The 13813-nt window shown below is 58.0% G+C and overlaps 3 protein-coding genes and 1 non-coding gene across 4 annotated transcripts; 2 read left to right on the top strand and 2 right to left on the bottom strand.

The window, feature by feature from the left end:
- Positions 1-886: 886 nt before the first annotated feature.
- Positions 887-2477, top strand: ACRALDRAFT_1080569 (uncharacterized protein; the record flags this gene model as incomplete). The annotated part of the gene is made up of 1 exon (XM_071019042.1): positions 887-2477. The coding sequence occupies one exon, from the start codon at positions 887-889 to the stop codon at positions 2441-2443; it is 1557 nt and encodes a 518-aa protein (XP_070877984.1). The 3' UTR covers positions 2444-2477.
- Positions 2478-4712: 2235 nt separating this feature from the next.
- Positions 4713-6876, top strand: ACRALDRAFT_1069119 (uncharacterized protein; the record flags this gene model as incomplete). The annotated part of the gene is made up of 3 exons (XM_071017635.1): positions 4713-4851; positions 4926-6684; positions 6825-6876. 3 exons carry the CDS (start codon positions 4713-4715, stop codon positions 6874-6876), a joined length of 1950 nt encoding a protein of 649 aa, XP_070877983.1.
- A 546-nt stretch (positions 6877-7422) lies between these two features.
- ACRALDRAFT_t79 lies at positions 7423-7508 on the bottom strand. Its single transcript has one exon. It is a non-coding gene; the product is annotated as a tRNA-Lys (tRNA).
- Positions 7509-7758: 250 nt separating this feature from the next.
- On the bottom strand, positions 7759-12707 carry ACRALDRAFT_2052315 (uncharacterized protein; the record flags this gene model as incomplete). Its single annotated transcript, XM_071021643.1, has 1 exon — positions 7759-12707. One exon carries the CDS (start codon positions 12705-12707, stop codon positions 8538-8540), a length of 4170 nt encoding a protein of 1389 aa, XP_070877982.1. The 3' UTR covers positions 7759-8537.
- Positions 12708-13813: the final 1106 nt, after the last annotated feature.

Here is a 13813-nt window from a genome sequence, read left to right as displayed (position 1 = left end):
TTCGGACTGCAGGCTGCAGAGTACCGTGGTTGGTCGCCACCAGATCGATTCGACTGTCCGCACAATCCAGGAACGACGCCGCCTACTTATACGTCAGCCATCCGGGGGGAAGCTCTGATACCCGTGGTGGGCAACCTTTCGCCTTGGCCGCCTTATCATGGGCCACCATATATCCATATTTAAGAAAACGGATGGCATTGCCCAGAACTTCTTACGCATTTCGTATGAAGTCATTGTCATCACATTTGTTAGAACACAGGGCATTTTAGATTTACTCGATAGTATTCAGCTTTTGTCGACTCGGCCCCATCTCCCATCCCGCCTAACGTTTGTCACCGAACAGCTTAGATCCTATCCGTGAAAACGGAGGTGGTTGCTGGCTTTGCCGCCGTCGAAAACCCCCATCCCTCCCGGCCGTCTTGCAATCTCTTCAATCTGGACGAACAGGCTGGGCCGTTTTGTCCACTGAAGGCCCACGCGGCGGCACACCCGTCGACGCCCGCGCCAAGCACAATTATTCACTCGGACGAAGCGGCGTTGTCGGATCCCGGATGATCGGATATCATGTCCGCAACAACCTCTTGGTCCGGGGTCGATGGTTCTCCTGAAGAGACCTCACAGCAAGTCTCCCCATCAGGCCATGGGGAAGTGTTCGATCGACAGTTGATTCGGCAATTGTTGAGTCGTCATGGCCCCGATGGAGTAACGAGGATGGTGCACGATGAGATGGGACTACGTGAGTTTTCCTTTTTTTTTTCTTTTTTTTTTGTGTGTGTTCTTCCTCCCCTCCTTCTCACTCAATCTTATACTCTAGTTCTGTCGTTCTCTCGTTTCTCTCGCAACTCGCCGTATCATTCCGTCGCCCCGGGCGTGTCAGCCCTGCCTCATGCCGAAACTGATGCGAATCAAAGTAGAATCTGACGCAGCACCTACCATTTCGAGCGCGGCTCAATCTTCCATTGTCTCGGACGATGCGTCCAGCATCTGGGACAGTCAAAGTGTGCGTATCTCTTCATCCGACGCGCCGTCCAGTACCGGCAACATCATCTTCAATGTCTCCCGCGATGCCGTCTGCCGTGCCTCCACCGCGACTGCGACTGACACTCAGACCCGTACTCCGGGCGATTCCACGATATCCGCCCAACAGCAGACCGATTGCCAATGGGATGACGCATCCTCCTCGTCCTCGCACATTGCGGCCGAGGCGAATTCGGCGCCTGATACGAATACGCATCGTGGCGCCACAAGACAGAAAACCACTTTCATGTGTGGCTTCTGCGGGGAGGAGGGCATCAGGAAGACGTGCACGCGCAAGAATGACCTGAAGCGCCACATTGAGGACTTTCACAACACCAACGCCCAATGGCACTGCAAGCACCGCGGCTGCGGGATGGTCTTCGACTGGCAGGCCGCCTACAAGACCCACCTCAGAGAAACCCACGGCGGATCACGCATCTCGCCCGACGAATCCAAGGTCGACCTCTGCCCGCAGGTTGTCTTCGCCTGCGGCTTTGAGAAGTGCACCATGGTGTATGAAGCCCAGGGCGATGATGACGCTGCCCTGATGTTCAAGGAATATGTTTCCCACGTGGTGAAGCACTTCGACGAGGGCTCCGAAGCCGGAGAGTGGTCGTACTCGACGCGGATGCGCAACCTGCTCTGCCAAAGCCAGGTCGTCGGGGCGTGGAACCAGGCGGCGGCCGGAAATCGCGGGGCCGCCAGCAGCAACCTTCACCCCAGCCTCCTCCGGTGGGACCCGCAGACGTCGGTCGTCCTGAGGAAGAGACTGGAGTGCCGACACATCGGGGACGTCAATCTGCTGGTCCAGTACGCCATGGCTCTCGGCTCGGAACCGAACGCACCTCTTGAGTTCCGGCAAGATATTGTCACTCCCATCGCCGATACCTGCCAATACGACATGCCGGGCCACAGGACGACAGCGACGCACAGCCAGCTGGCGGCGGTGATGGCGGCGGAGGTTATGCCGAGTTCCTTCTTTTTCCACAGACCCTGCGGCTTGAACTCGAGGCTGGCGCAGTACATGGCCTATCAGCGCAAGCCGTACCCCCGCGAACATCGCGCCATGCGTCGGCTGCAGCAGCGCCAGGCGAGATCGCCGCTGGATCCGTTGGCGCGACACCACTACTACCACCAGCAAGATCAACTTGTACCATCTCATCATCCCTATCGGCCGCCGACTGGTAACGGGCCTGGGCACTCTTTTGGCAACTTGGCCGGCGTGCCGCAAGAGAAACTGGCATCCCTGTACTTTCACAATTACGTGCATTCCAGGCCCAATCCATACCATCCGGCCGGTACCGTTATGGCGGATGACATTGGCGGCCTGCGGCACGTGAATGGGAGAGAGCCGGCCGATGTTGAGATGAAGGACCCGTCTGCCAATCCGTCGCCGGCGTGTGGGAATTCCCACGGCTCGTTATAGGCACCCACGGCAGCAGAAGTGCCGGCGATGGGCCGGCACCCAGGCCCATACGATTAAGTGTTACGATTCTTTACGATCTTTTTCTTCTTGTTTTCTTGTTCTCATTTTCCCCCCTTCTTTTTCATTTTCCCCCTTTCTTTTTCATTTCCCCCCCCTTCTTTTTCATTTTTCCCCTTTCTTTTTCATTTTCCCCCTTCTTCTTCCGCGTCTTGTACCTCCCAAGACAACTTGTTGGGCCATGTAATAACGCTCTTTTTTACTACTCTACTTCTTTTTGATACCCATGGGATTTGCGATCGGCGTTTTGTCTCGAGCCGTGGGTGTAAGAAGCCCATACCCACTGATTTCACCGACACGAGAGACTCACGCATTGACGAAAGAGACGCAGTTGAAACGATTTCTCCATACGGCTCATGGGAGAGACGGGCGGAGGGCACATACATTAATAAGCTGGAACAGACGAAGAAGAATAGAAGCACATATTTCGGGATGGTATCGACTTGGATACCAATGACGGTGGCCCGTCAAGCAGAGGGGACGGCAGAGAAATGGGATACTGAGAAGTATGAACGAATTTGATTGCTGGATGAAGATTCAAAGACCATGTTTCTTGATGGGATATACAGTGGGTGTACATATGCGCGCATGCGACATGAGCAACCGGGCCTTTCATCCATCGTACCCAGATGGTCAACACGTTTCTGTGGCGACGGGAGAATGCAGGAAAGATGATCAGTGCCGGGAGAGATATCAACAGGGCAGGGCCGCTCTGAGGCGCTCGTTACCTTTTTACCTTACTCTAGGTATTCTGTGCTGCGTACCAAGGTACGAACGGGACGGAGGCGCCGATCCCAGAGATGGTCCGTGCATGACTCAGAGACGCTAGTCGCCGCTTAGACTCGGGGGGAAGCTTCTAACGCATTTCTAGTGTCCTTCTAGCGCCATTCTAGCGTCATTCTCGGAGGCCTTGGTGAGTGACGGGATTTGTTTTCCCTTTTTCTTTTCTTTCTCTTCTTCTCATTTCTCATTTTCCCTGAACAAAGACTCTAGCTTCTCCCTCCATGGACAATCCCTGCCATCTGTTTGGCCAGTCTTTGTTGTCGAGCTAAAATGTGGAGATTGCAGCCGCAAACCTCAGGGCTCAGAACTGAGGGTATTGGGCATCACGCGATGTGCAGACAGAACAGGGGGACAGAGGGTAGGTAGTACGGAAGAGGCCTGTTTACTCCCAACACTTTCCTCGTCGCCTCACGTCGTCGCGTCGAGGCCCTTTGGTGCCTTGAAGCCTATCATCGAGGACTGCATGACACGGCCTACCTGTCTCTGCCTGGAGCCACTCTACAGAAGTTCCCTACAACTACCCGCGGCTCGAATCCTTCCTTTGTCGACTCGACTGCAAAGACAGCGATTTTACCGTGATTCCGACGCCGGCACGTCCGCGAAACGGACCCACCTCGGAAGGAAATCCAACGGATGACAGGGATCATTGAGCCACCGGACGTCACGCCGAGTCTCTCGAATCAATAATACGGGCGAGTTATGTGCAATATCAGCCACTCCCAGTCCTCTCTCTTTATTTCCACGTCGTCTTTGATTCGTATTCTCGCTTGCTAGTTGCCACTCCCACGTGGCAGCCTTGTCGACCTCGTCGCTCTCTGCCGACGGGCGGTCGTTTTTCTCGAGTGACACTCGGATTTTCTAGAAGGACCCACGGGCCACGGATGGATGGTGCTGTTGTTGACGCCATGCCATGCCATGGTCGCACAGAAAATCAAACAAGCAGCCCTCCTTGAATGGCATTGGATGCCGTCTCCGACACGCTGATCCGTTGGCTCTCGGTCCTCCCTGGGCCCCGGGCCCCATCATAAACACCGTAGTCCTTCCCTCACCGTAGTCCCTCCTTTCATGCCTGAAGCTACTGACTGATCCTCTAGGATGCTGCCGCTGACCACCAAAGCTTTGCTTTGATCCACTTGGCCCCAGTGCTACTACTAGATACTGTTGGTTTTTTCTATTTTTCGTTTCTCTTTTTCCCTTTAGCATTTTGGTGCCCGATGCGGTTGAAGTCATTCACAATATTTTCTTTCCTACTTCACATCTCCCCCGTGTCGAGAACATACATATCAACGCGTCTAGCATCGAGTTCCGTCCACCATTACTCGGCTCTTCCGAGTCCCTTCGCATCAGCCCCTTGGTCACAGTCATCACTCTTACTTACTCTTGGCATCCCTTCCGAATCCCCTCGTCCTGGGCTTGGACGATGGCAACGATGTTCTGTCAACAATGCCCCGACAGCGACACTCACGTACCACCTGTGGCCGCCCACGACGCTCAGGTACTCCGAAACCTCGCCATCAAATATGGCGCGGGCACCTTAATTCAAACCTTACAAGGCCTTGAAGAGTCAGGTAGGCCAAGTCGTCAACTTACCGCCGATCCAGCCATGGCCCCATCATTCATTAACGTCTCTCTGATATTACAGCCCGATACTCCGCCGTCTCCGCGTCTTCGGCATCAAGCCACCCTTCCCTCACCTCGGTAGCATGGAATCGATCCGAAGCCTCTCTCTGCGCCTCAGATGCCACCTCGTTCCACGGCAGCACGCATTCGGGAGCCCCCTGGCATGATATCGCCGCCACTGGTGCTGATGTCGGTACCGGCGCTGTCCCGGGCTATCTCTGTACTCCTCCCCTATCCGGAACAGCCTCGCCATCCGGTACCGTCGCAGCCGCCGACTGGGCCGAACCCCAGACGGCCCCGACCGCTTCCTTTCTACTCAGCCCATACCTGGAGCTGAGCCGCAAGCAGGATCTTGTCCCAACTGCACAGACAAGTAGCCCCCGAATCGCCTTTCCGCCTTCCCCTGGCCCATCCTCCTCGTCTCGCTATAGCCAACCTCCACCTACTACCTCCACCGCTTCCACTACCTCTACTACTACTACTCCACGAAAACCAATCGAATGCCCCCTCTGCGCCGTCTACGACATCACCGTGGGCTTCCGACGCAAGAGCGACTTCAAGAAACACCTCCAAAACTTCCACCCCACCGACTCCCTCTGGGTCTGTCGCCAACCAGACTGCCGCACCGTCTTCGACGTGGAACGCGCCTACGTCCAGCACATCCGCACCGAACACGGCCACCCGTCCCCCGACTCCGCGCTCCCCTCAGCCGACGCCGCCCGCGTGCCGCTCTGCCCGCAGCTCGTCTTCGCCTGCGGCTTCCTAGGCTGCAAGACGGTCCTCGAGGCACGCGACGCATCGGACAGCCCCGCCGTGGCCGACCGGTACTTCGACCACCTGGCCGGCCACTTCGACGGGCGCAGCAAGCCGTCGTCCGCGCCGCCGCAGTCGGAATGGACGTACTACACGCAGATGCAGAACCTCCTCCGCCAGAGCGCCCTCAAGGAGGATTGGAAGGCGGCGAGCTGGAACAAGACGGTCCGGACGCACCTGCGCTGGCAGCCGCGGTCGAGCGGGGACCTGAAGAAGCTCCTCGAGACACGACACCTGGGAGACGTGCCGCGCCTCCTGCACGCCGCGTTTACGCTGGGGTCCTCGTCGTTCGCTGACCCGGAGCACCCGCCGCCTCCTTCGTTCCCGGGGGAATCGTCGCGTCCCGTGCGGGGGACATGTCCCCTGAGCACTGAGTCGGGGGTCTGCGCCGTGTCATGGTCGTCGTCGTTCCCATCGGCAGCTGATTTGGCCTCGGCAAAGATGACACCTGTCAGAGGAGGACTTGGCCCAAGACGAGGCTTGGGGGTGACGCCACTGAAGATCGTGACGTCGGGGGTGGTGGGAGCGGGATGCCTGTCAGCGCCGTTTCTGGGCCGAACGCAGCCGCCGCCGCGGTCGGTTCCCGATGAACCTGACAGCGTGGACGGCTATCCTCACCCCGGTACGCCGTTTGCCGTACCCGAGACCGAGAACTGGGTGGATGATGACGAGTCGCTTTTCGGCCCACGCGTGGATGTCGGGCTTTTCGATCCGGCGACCCGCTCGGCGGGGTCCCTGAAGGATGGCCACGGGTTGCTCCAGCCTTCAGGCGGCGTGTTGTCGGCTGAGCTGTGGCCGGGTGCTGAGGTGGTAGGGAAGCAGGCGCAGGTTCTCTCGAGCCGCGACAACGGCAGCGGGGAGGGCGCGTCGCCGCGGACGCCTAATAAGAGAGGACTGGCGTGGGGACGACGGAGTTGGGAGGGATCGCGGTTCATGAAGAGGAGGGCAGCCCACTTTTCCGAGTCTGGGTGAGTCGTAGATGGAATGGAGTCGGATGGTTATGGGGTTTGTGTGATGGTTTTGTGTCGCATTGGCGTATTGTTACCATGATACCCCCTCATATACTGGGCCTTTGAGCTGGAGAATCGCTGGCTTCGTGGCGTATTAGATTCACTTTCAGCCTTCATATGTCTGTTACGGACTGGATCAACTGGGTATAGACGGCAAGATAAACAGACGGAGGCTTGGCGAAAGGGAGAACAAGATTAGAATAGAGTAGATATCATGAGTTATGACTGAGAAGTGGTTCTAATGCCACTTTTATACCATCTCCTCTGCACCAGGGTCTGTATGAAGCAGCTGAACACTGACTGGACCTAGAATGTCGTCGCCGAGGACAGCAGTGCTGGTGATGGAGGGAGTGACTGGCGGACGACGAGGGCATCCCAAGACACGAAAACACGGTAGACGAAAGACAAACCGACTTGATCAGACTCACAAAAAGAGTGGGAGCTGAAAAGAGAAATCAAAATAGATAGATGGATGGAGGAGGAGAGAGAAGCAAAAAGGGGAATGGTAAAAAAAAAAAAAATGAAAAAGAAAAAAGAAATGAAAAGAAAAAAGAAATGAATAGAAAAAAAAATGAAAAGAAAAAAAAATGAAAAAAAAAAAGAAAAAAAAAATTAAAAAAAATAAAAAAAAAATAAGGGAAAGCAAAAGACAAAAAAGAAAAAACAATGGCGGATTGGTAATCGCGTCAGGAATTGAGCCCGACGTGGGGATCGAACCCACAACCTTGAGATGGTGATCTCTTAGTAAGAGTCTCACGCTCTACCGATTGAGCTAGCCGGGCAGGCTTCTCATCTGTTGTTCCTGAGTCTTCCCTTCCGCAGCCTATAGGGTCCACCCGGTATGGGTACTCGTCCCTAATACGTGCGTACCCCTACAACAACACAGAACCCCCTGAATGCCCTCACTATATCAGTCTTGAACCCCTAGGCCTCCATATGTAGTCCATGAATATCCGCCAACGAGAAGTGTTTCTAAACATATCTGACACGATCAGTTCAAGTCGACGATGCACCACGTATACACTACTACACACCGAAACCCGCTCGCAACGTTCTCTATTGACTACACGCAAAGCAAGCCACGCCGAATCGACGTCGCTCGCCTCGTCTAGCATACACTACAGACGACTCGATACAACTTCCTCTCGCTCCTCCACTCAGTTCCCGACTCACCAAAAGACCCCATCCATCTTCGTTTCCCTTCCGTCCCGAAAGGGTTGAGAGCTGACAGACAGACGCCAATGTGAATCCCCGAAAAGTGTTCGTTCCCAGTCGCTGTTCATAAAGGCGGCCTTCTATCGTGAAAACCCCGCCCCCAAAAACCAGAAAAAAAAAAAAAAAGGTAATGCGCTGTTATTTTTTTTTTTCGGGATTCTTACGCTGTAAAAGACTAAGAAAGGGGAGGGGGTGGAAATGTTGGGTTGGGCAGTCATAGCGGCAAGTAAAACGAAAGGCAAACAAAGAAAGACGACTGAAATAAGACTGCGCAAACGTGGATTCCTCCCCCCTCAACCCTTTTTTCCCCTTTCTCAAGTCCCTTTCCATCCGACGCTCCTCAGCCATTCCGCCGCTTCAGCATCGCCCGTCCGCCGGACTCTGGACTCCATCCCTTTACATAGCGCCCGGAAGAGCAACCGTTTCTCCGTCGAGAACACGGGACCAGCTTGCGAAACCGGCGGGTGAACGGCCGTCTCCGATATCGATCCCAGTGCCGGTGTACATGTTGTCGTCTTCCGTGCCGCTGGCGTCAGTCCGAGCTCAGACGTCGACGGGGGAGCGGCTGGCGATGGTCCCCTGCTAGATGGACGCTCCTATGGCCCTCCTCGCGAGGGAACCGCCGCAGGGTGGCTGAATCCCGTGACGGGGCTGCCAATCTCCCCGACTGCCCGCCGTGGCTGCGGCCCATCCGTCCCGGCATCGGGCACCCATCGGATCGTGTGCTTCCCGGGCCCCTTGCTGTCGCGCAGTACCTCGAAAGACCCGCCACCGTTCTGCGGCGTTCCCTCCGTGTCCGCTAGATCGAGTAGCTCCCCTTCGGTGATGGCCTCGCGACTGACCAATTCTATCCGGTTGAGCTGGTCCATCTTGGCCAGTACCGCCTCCAGGTCCGTCACGCCTCCTCCGTCCGCCTGGCTGCCATCGCCGCCTTGGCCTTGCAGTTCCTGACACGCTTGGCAGAGGAGAAGACGCACCGCGACCGATCGCGGATTCCCGGCCGTGCGAAGCTGATGCGCCATCGGTGCCATTGACGGGAGTTGTCCGAGCCCGTTGTTGCCCCATGTCGGGTTGCCTAGATTGCCTAGATTGCCAAGGTTGCCCAGGTTGCCCAGACCGGGTGGTGCTCCGAATGGCGCAAACGGCGCCGGGTTCGCCCAGAGGTTATTCGGCATGTGCAATCCAGCGTCCATACCGAACGGTGCACCAGGGAAACCCTGTCGCAGCCCGGGGGCGTGGTGCCGTTGACGCGCCGCCGCTGCCGCCGCCGCCGTCGCTTCCTCCGAGTCGTCCAGCAAGGCGCTGCTACCGAGGTGCTGGTTGGATGCGTCGTCCGCCTGTTCTGTGCCCTGCCCGTGTACGATGCTGCCCGGTCGACCGATAGGCGATGGCCTGCTGATCGGCTGAGACGGTCCGGCCAGTCCCGCGTCAAACCCACCGGACCCTGACGGTTGTCGTGTGTGCGTTGCCGGCGGCGGGCCGGACACCGGTATGGGGTCGTTGAAGGCCTGCGAGAAGCCCGGGGGTGCGTGCGGAATGGGGAATCCCCTTCCGCCGGGCGTGCTGAGCCCTGGAGGGCCCGTCATCATCCCGGGAGGACGGTAACTGCTGGGCGGTGAGAACATGGCTTCCTGCGGGAATCGATGGTGCAGCCCCGGCGGTGGCATGTTGAATCCGGGAGGATGAGGAATGCCTGGGGGAACCCCGTATGGGCCCATGGGAATGCCTGCCGAACTTCTACCGTTGATGGGAGGTGACGCCGAAGACGGTGTCTGCGCCGTGGCCGCCATCCCCGGCGGGAGAATTCCGCTTCCCTTGCGCCGCGGCAGCTGCTGTTGTTGATGCGGTGAGTACTGCTGCGTCTGCAGATGGAGCGCGAACGGTATCGGTGCAGGGCTGTGCTGTGCCGCCGCCGCCGCCGCCGAATGCGGTGAAGGATGCTGGTTGGATTGGGATGTGTGAGGCCCGCCGCCTGTGCCCATTTCATGCTGCGACTGTGGCGTCGTCGCCGCATTCCTGGGGCGGATCGGTGTAGGAACCTTGGGTAGAACGGGTGTGGCCACGTGCACCTTGGGCGATGCGTAGGCCGCCGGGTTGGATGGATGCTGCGGTAGGACCGCCGTCGGGAGGGCCGGCGCGTTGGCCACGTTCGGTACCGGGACGGATTGGTGTGATGGCCGCCGTAGTTGCTGCGAGGAGGAAGAAGAAGACGCGGGCGTAGGGGCGTGGCCGGGCGTGGCCGACGTGGACGACGTTGTTGCCGCACCGGTCGCCTTTTGTGCTGCCGCCACCTTCTCTGCTGCGGCTGCTGCCGCCGCCGCCGCCGTCTGTTCCTCTTGTCTCTGACGCTCCTTGGCCTCCCGTTCCGCTGCCGCCGCCGCCACCGCCGCCGCCGCTTTGGCCTTGGATTTGGCCTCGCGCTCGCGCTCGGCGGCCTTGGCCTTGGCTTCCCTCTCCCGCCTTTCCCGCTCCTGCTTCTCCTTCTTCTCCCGCTGCTGTTTCTCCTTCTGCTCCCGGGCTTCCCGCTCGCGCTGGCGTGCCTCTTCCTTGGCCTTCTTCTCTCGCTCCTTGGCCTCGCGCGCCTTGCGTTCCTGCTCGGCCCGCTTCTTCTCCTGCTCCTGTAGTCGTCTCTGCCGCTCGGCCTCCTTGCGTTGGCGCTCCTCCTCCTCGAGCCTCTTCTGCTCCTCCTTCTTGCGTCGTTTCTCCTCGGCCTTTTGTCGTTGCTCCTCGGCTCGCCGTCGCTGCTCTTCGAGCTGTGCGGCCTCCTCGGCGGCCCGCTCGGCCTCCTTGCGGGCGCGCTCCTCGGCCTGCGCCTGCTTCTTAAGTGCCGCCTTGTCCTTGCGCTTCTGGGCGTCCTTGGCCTTCTTTGCCTTGCGCTGCTCGTCTAGGCGTCTCTCTTCGTCGATCTCCTCGAGGAGCTTGTTCTGTCGTTGCTGGGCGACCATGTTACGGTAGGCCGTCAAGACGCGTTGCTCAAACATGCGAGCGGCGAAGATTTGGAACATGCGACGACCCTCTTCCATTCGCTGTTCCTCGGTCATCGTATCCTGATGGTGGCAACAGTAATGCTCAGTACTGGAATGGTGCCCATGGTCATGGGTGTGATGAGAGGAGCTCACTTCTTCATCCTCGTACTCATCATCCTGGCTGTCCTCGTATTCTTCCTCCTCATCGTCTTCATCCTCGTACTCGTCGTCGGGCGGCGGTGGACCGCCGAGCGTCGGGGGGTAAGCCGCGCCGCCGTTCGGGGCGTTGGGCGGGGGCGCGTTGGAGGAAGTGGCGGATGCCGCGGACGGGGCGGTAGCAGCGGCGGCGGCGGCGGCGGCGGCTGCGGGGTGGCCGTATGCGCGGGAGAGGTGCTCCTTGGCGTCTTCTTCGCGAGCCATGCGACGTTCGGCCAGCTGCTCCATCATCTCGATGAAACGCTTTCCGTCGTTTTTGAGCAGATCGTCCGCCACGGTTAGTATGCCGCCTAAGTCCATGTTACCATAGCTGCGCAGCAGGAGGTCGAGAATCTTCATACCCTTGACTTGCAGACTGTTTCCGAAGGTCAGAAAATCTGCCATGTCACGGTCGTGCGGGTGGACGTGGACGTCCTCCGGCGGTTCGTCAACACTATACTCATCATCCTCGTCGAGCTCCTCGTCGCTGTACTCCTCTTCGTCGTCCTCGTAGTCATCCTCGTCTTCCTCGTCGTCGTCGTCCCCGACGTGTTCGACTATGCGGCCCCTCGAGGGCCGTTGCCGGAGGTACGCCGATGGCAAGCGAGACGGTCGGACGGGGAAATCGCGCGGCAAGGGTGGGCCGTCGGCCTGGTTGGCAAACTGCTCGAGCTCCTCGTAGTAGGCGTCGTAGAGTCCCTCCAGCTCCTCCTCGATGGCAATGCGTTTCCGGCCGCAGACGGTGCAGCTGCAGGTGTGTTTCTGCTGCTCCTTCATCTTCCTCAGGACGGCGTCCTTTTCGACTTTGACGAGAGATTTGCGATCCTCTTCGCCGAGACCGAGCCAAAACTCCTTGATGCGCTCCCGCTCTTCCTGGGAACTGGTGTTCCAGATCTTTTCTTTGGAGATGCCGGGGCCGCGTGGTGCCGCCGAGGCCGAGGCGGGGGCTTGAGAGCTGGATGGCGACGGGCTGGCGAGTTGAGAATCACCCAGCGAGGATGTGCCGTCGTGGTGGTGACTCTTCTTCTTCTTCTTTTTGTGTTTCTTGGATTTGCCAGACGTCGCCGTCGCTGTGGCCGCGCTGTTGCTGGTGTTGTTATTGTTGCCATTGGTACGAGCATGATCCTCTTGGTCGTGGTGGTGCTGCTGGCCGTGGGCATGATGCTCCTCCTCGTCATCAGTCAACTCGGGGTCGGGTGCAATTTGGTGCTTTGCCGATGCCGGTGTTGAGGCAGGTGCTTTGCCAGAGGCCGCTTGAGGGTGGCCGTTCATACCCCTCTCGCCAGCAGTGTTGGTCGTCGTCGCCGCCTCGGCGGCAGCAGCAGCCTTGGCGGCCGCCTTTGCGCGTCTCTTGGCCTTCTTACGATTCACTTGTTGTGCGGCGTCGCCGGCCACGTTACCGGGAGTGGGGATCGGTTGCGAGGATGCGGCGGCTTTGGAGGCCGAGGGAGTAGGAGTCGGAGGTTGGGACGGTTCGGTAGAAGGGGTGGTGCCCTTAGGTACGGTAATCATCTTGGAGCCATCTTTGTTTGTGTAGCGAGCGGTGGCCTTGGTGTTAGGAGAGTCGGGCGGCTGGAGTGCGGACGAGCGTTTGTTGGCAGGCATGTCGGAGATCTGCCGGGGTGCAGCGACGGGGCGTCGATACCATGAGCGAAGGGAGCAGGACTGGTCTAGCTCAGGTCGCGGGAGGTGGTCGGGTTAAGAAGATAAAAAACGCCGTCGGGCTGCCAAGGTGAAAATCAAAAGAATGTCAGGTCAGTGTGGGGGTTCCAAAATTGTTCAATGACGAGTGCTAGGGCGATGCTGGCAGCAGTTATTGTTCGGTTTCCCCCCGGCGGTGGATTGTGGCGAGGCGGCAAGGGTAAGGGCAGAGGCAGAGGCAATGGCAGAGACAGAGGCACGGCCCAGCAGACCAAGGCACGATGTGTTGTAATGTATAGCGGCGCAGTAGGATCGCATCTTCGAAGATGGGAATGGGACGAAATGACCCCGGGGGGAGAGGGGGGACGTGATGCGGTAGGCGGGGTGGGTGCAGTCCAAGAAATGACGACGAACGAGGCGAGAAACTCACAAGTGGTGGAGACGGAAGACCAGAGCGGATGGATAGAGACGCGTCGGGATGTCTCAAGCTAGAAATGGATAATAGGAAGAAAGGATGCTGGTAAAGATGGATGTTGGTGGTAGGACCTCGGAGGGGGGAGTTTTTTGGTTGCGGTAGAAGACGTAAGGACTAGAATAAAGAGGGAGATGCGAGACGAAAGAAGAGGTGGTGTTTGCTTCGGTGGAGGAACATCTTTGGAAGTCACTTTCTGGTGCAGCCGCTCGGGAAGGGTACTTGCCAGCCCGCCCGAAAGCAGGGCCTTGCATCTGTCCGTCAATCAGAATTCGTTCCACGTGACCGTTCCGGTGCCTGCCCTGAAAGGGGCCCAGTCAGCCTGCTCCTGCCTGCTTTAGGTACCTACGTTGTATGTAGTTCCTAGCCTGACGTAAGGCTTCAAATGTACTCAGTACTCGGCATTGTTATCGAGTACCTGTACCACTCCCTCCCATGGACAGTTCTCTCACTGCAGTATAGTAGATTCTTCCTACGCGTATCATCACAACCGAAACTTCGCGAAGAATACGAAGCAGCAGTGGGTTATATTCGTATGCTTCACACCTCTTTTGAGTTTCGAAGTAAATCCAAGACGATATTCGCTGGTCTCTTATGC

Source organism: Sodiomyces alcalophilus, assembly GCF_042370955.1.
Source record: "Sodiomyces alcalophilus JCM 7366 unplaced genomic scaffold ACRALscaffold_2, whole genome shotgun sequence".
NCBI classification, from domain to species: domain Eukaryota; kingdom Fungi; phylum Ascomycota; class Sordariomycetes; order Glomerellales; family Plectosphaerellaceae; genus Sodiomyces; species Sodiomyces alcalophilus.
The sequence above is the reverse complement of the archived record's forward strand: the minus strand, read 5'-3'. Positions and strand labels throughout refer to the sequence as shown.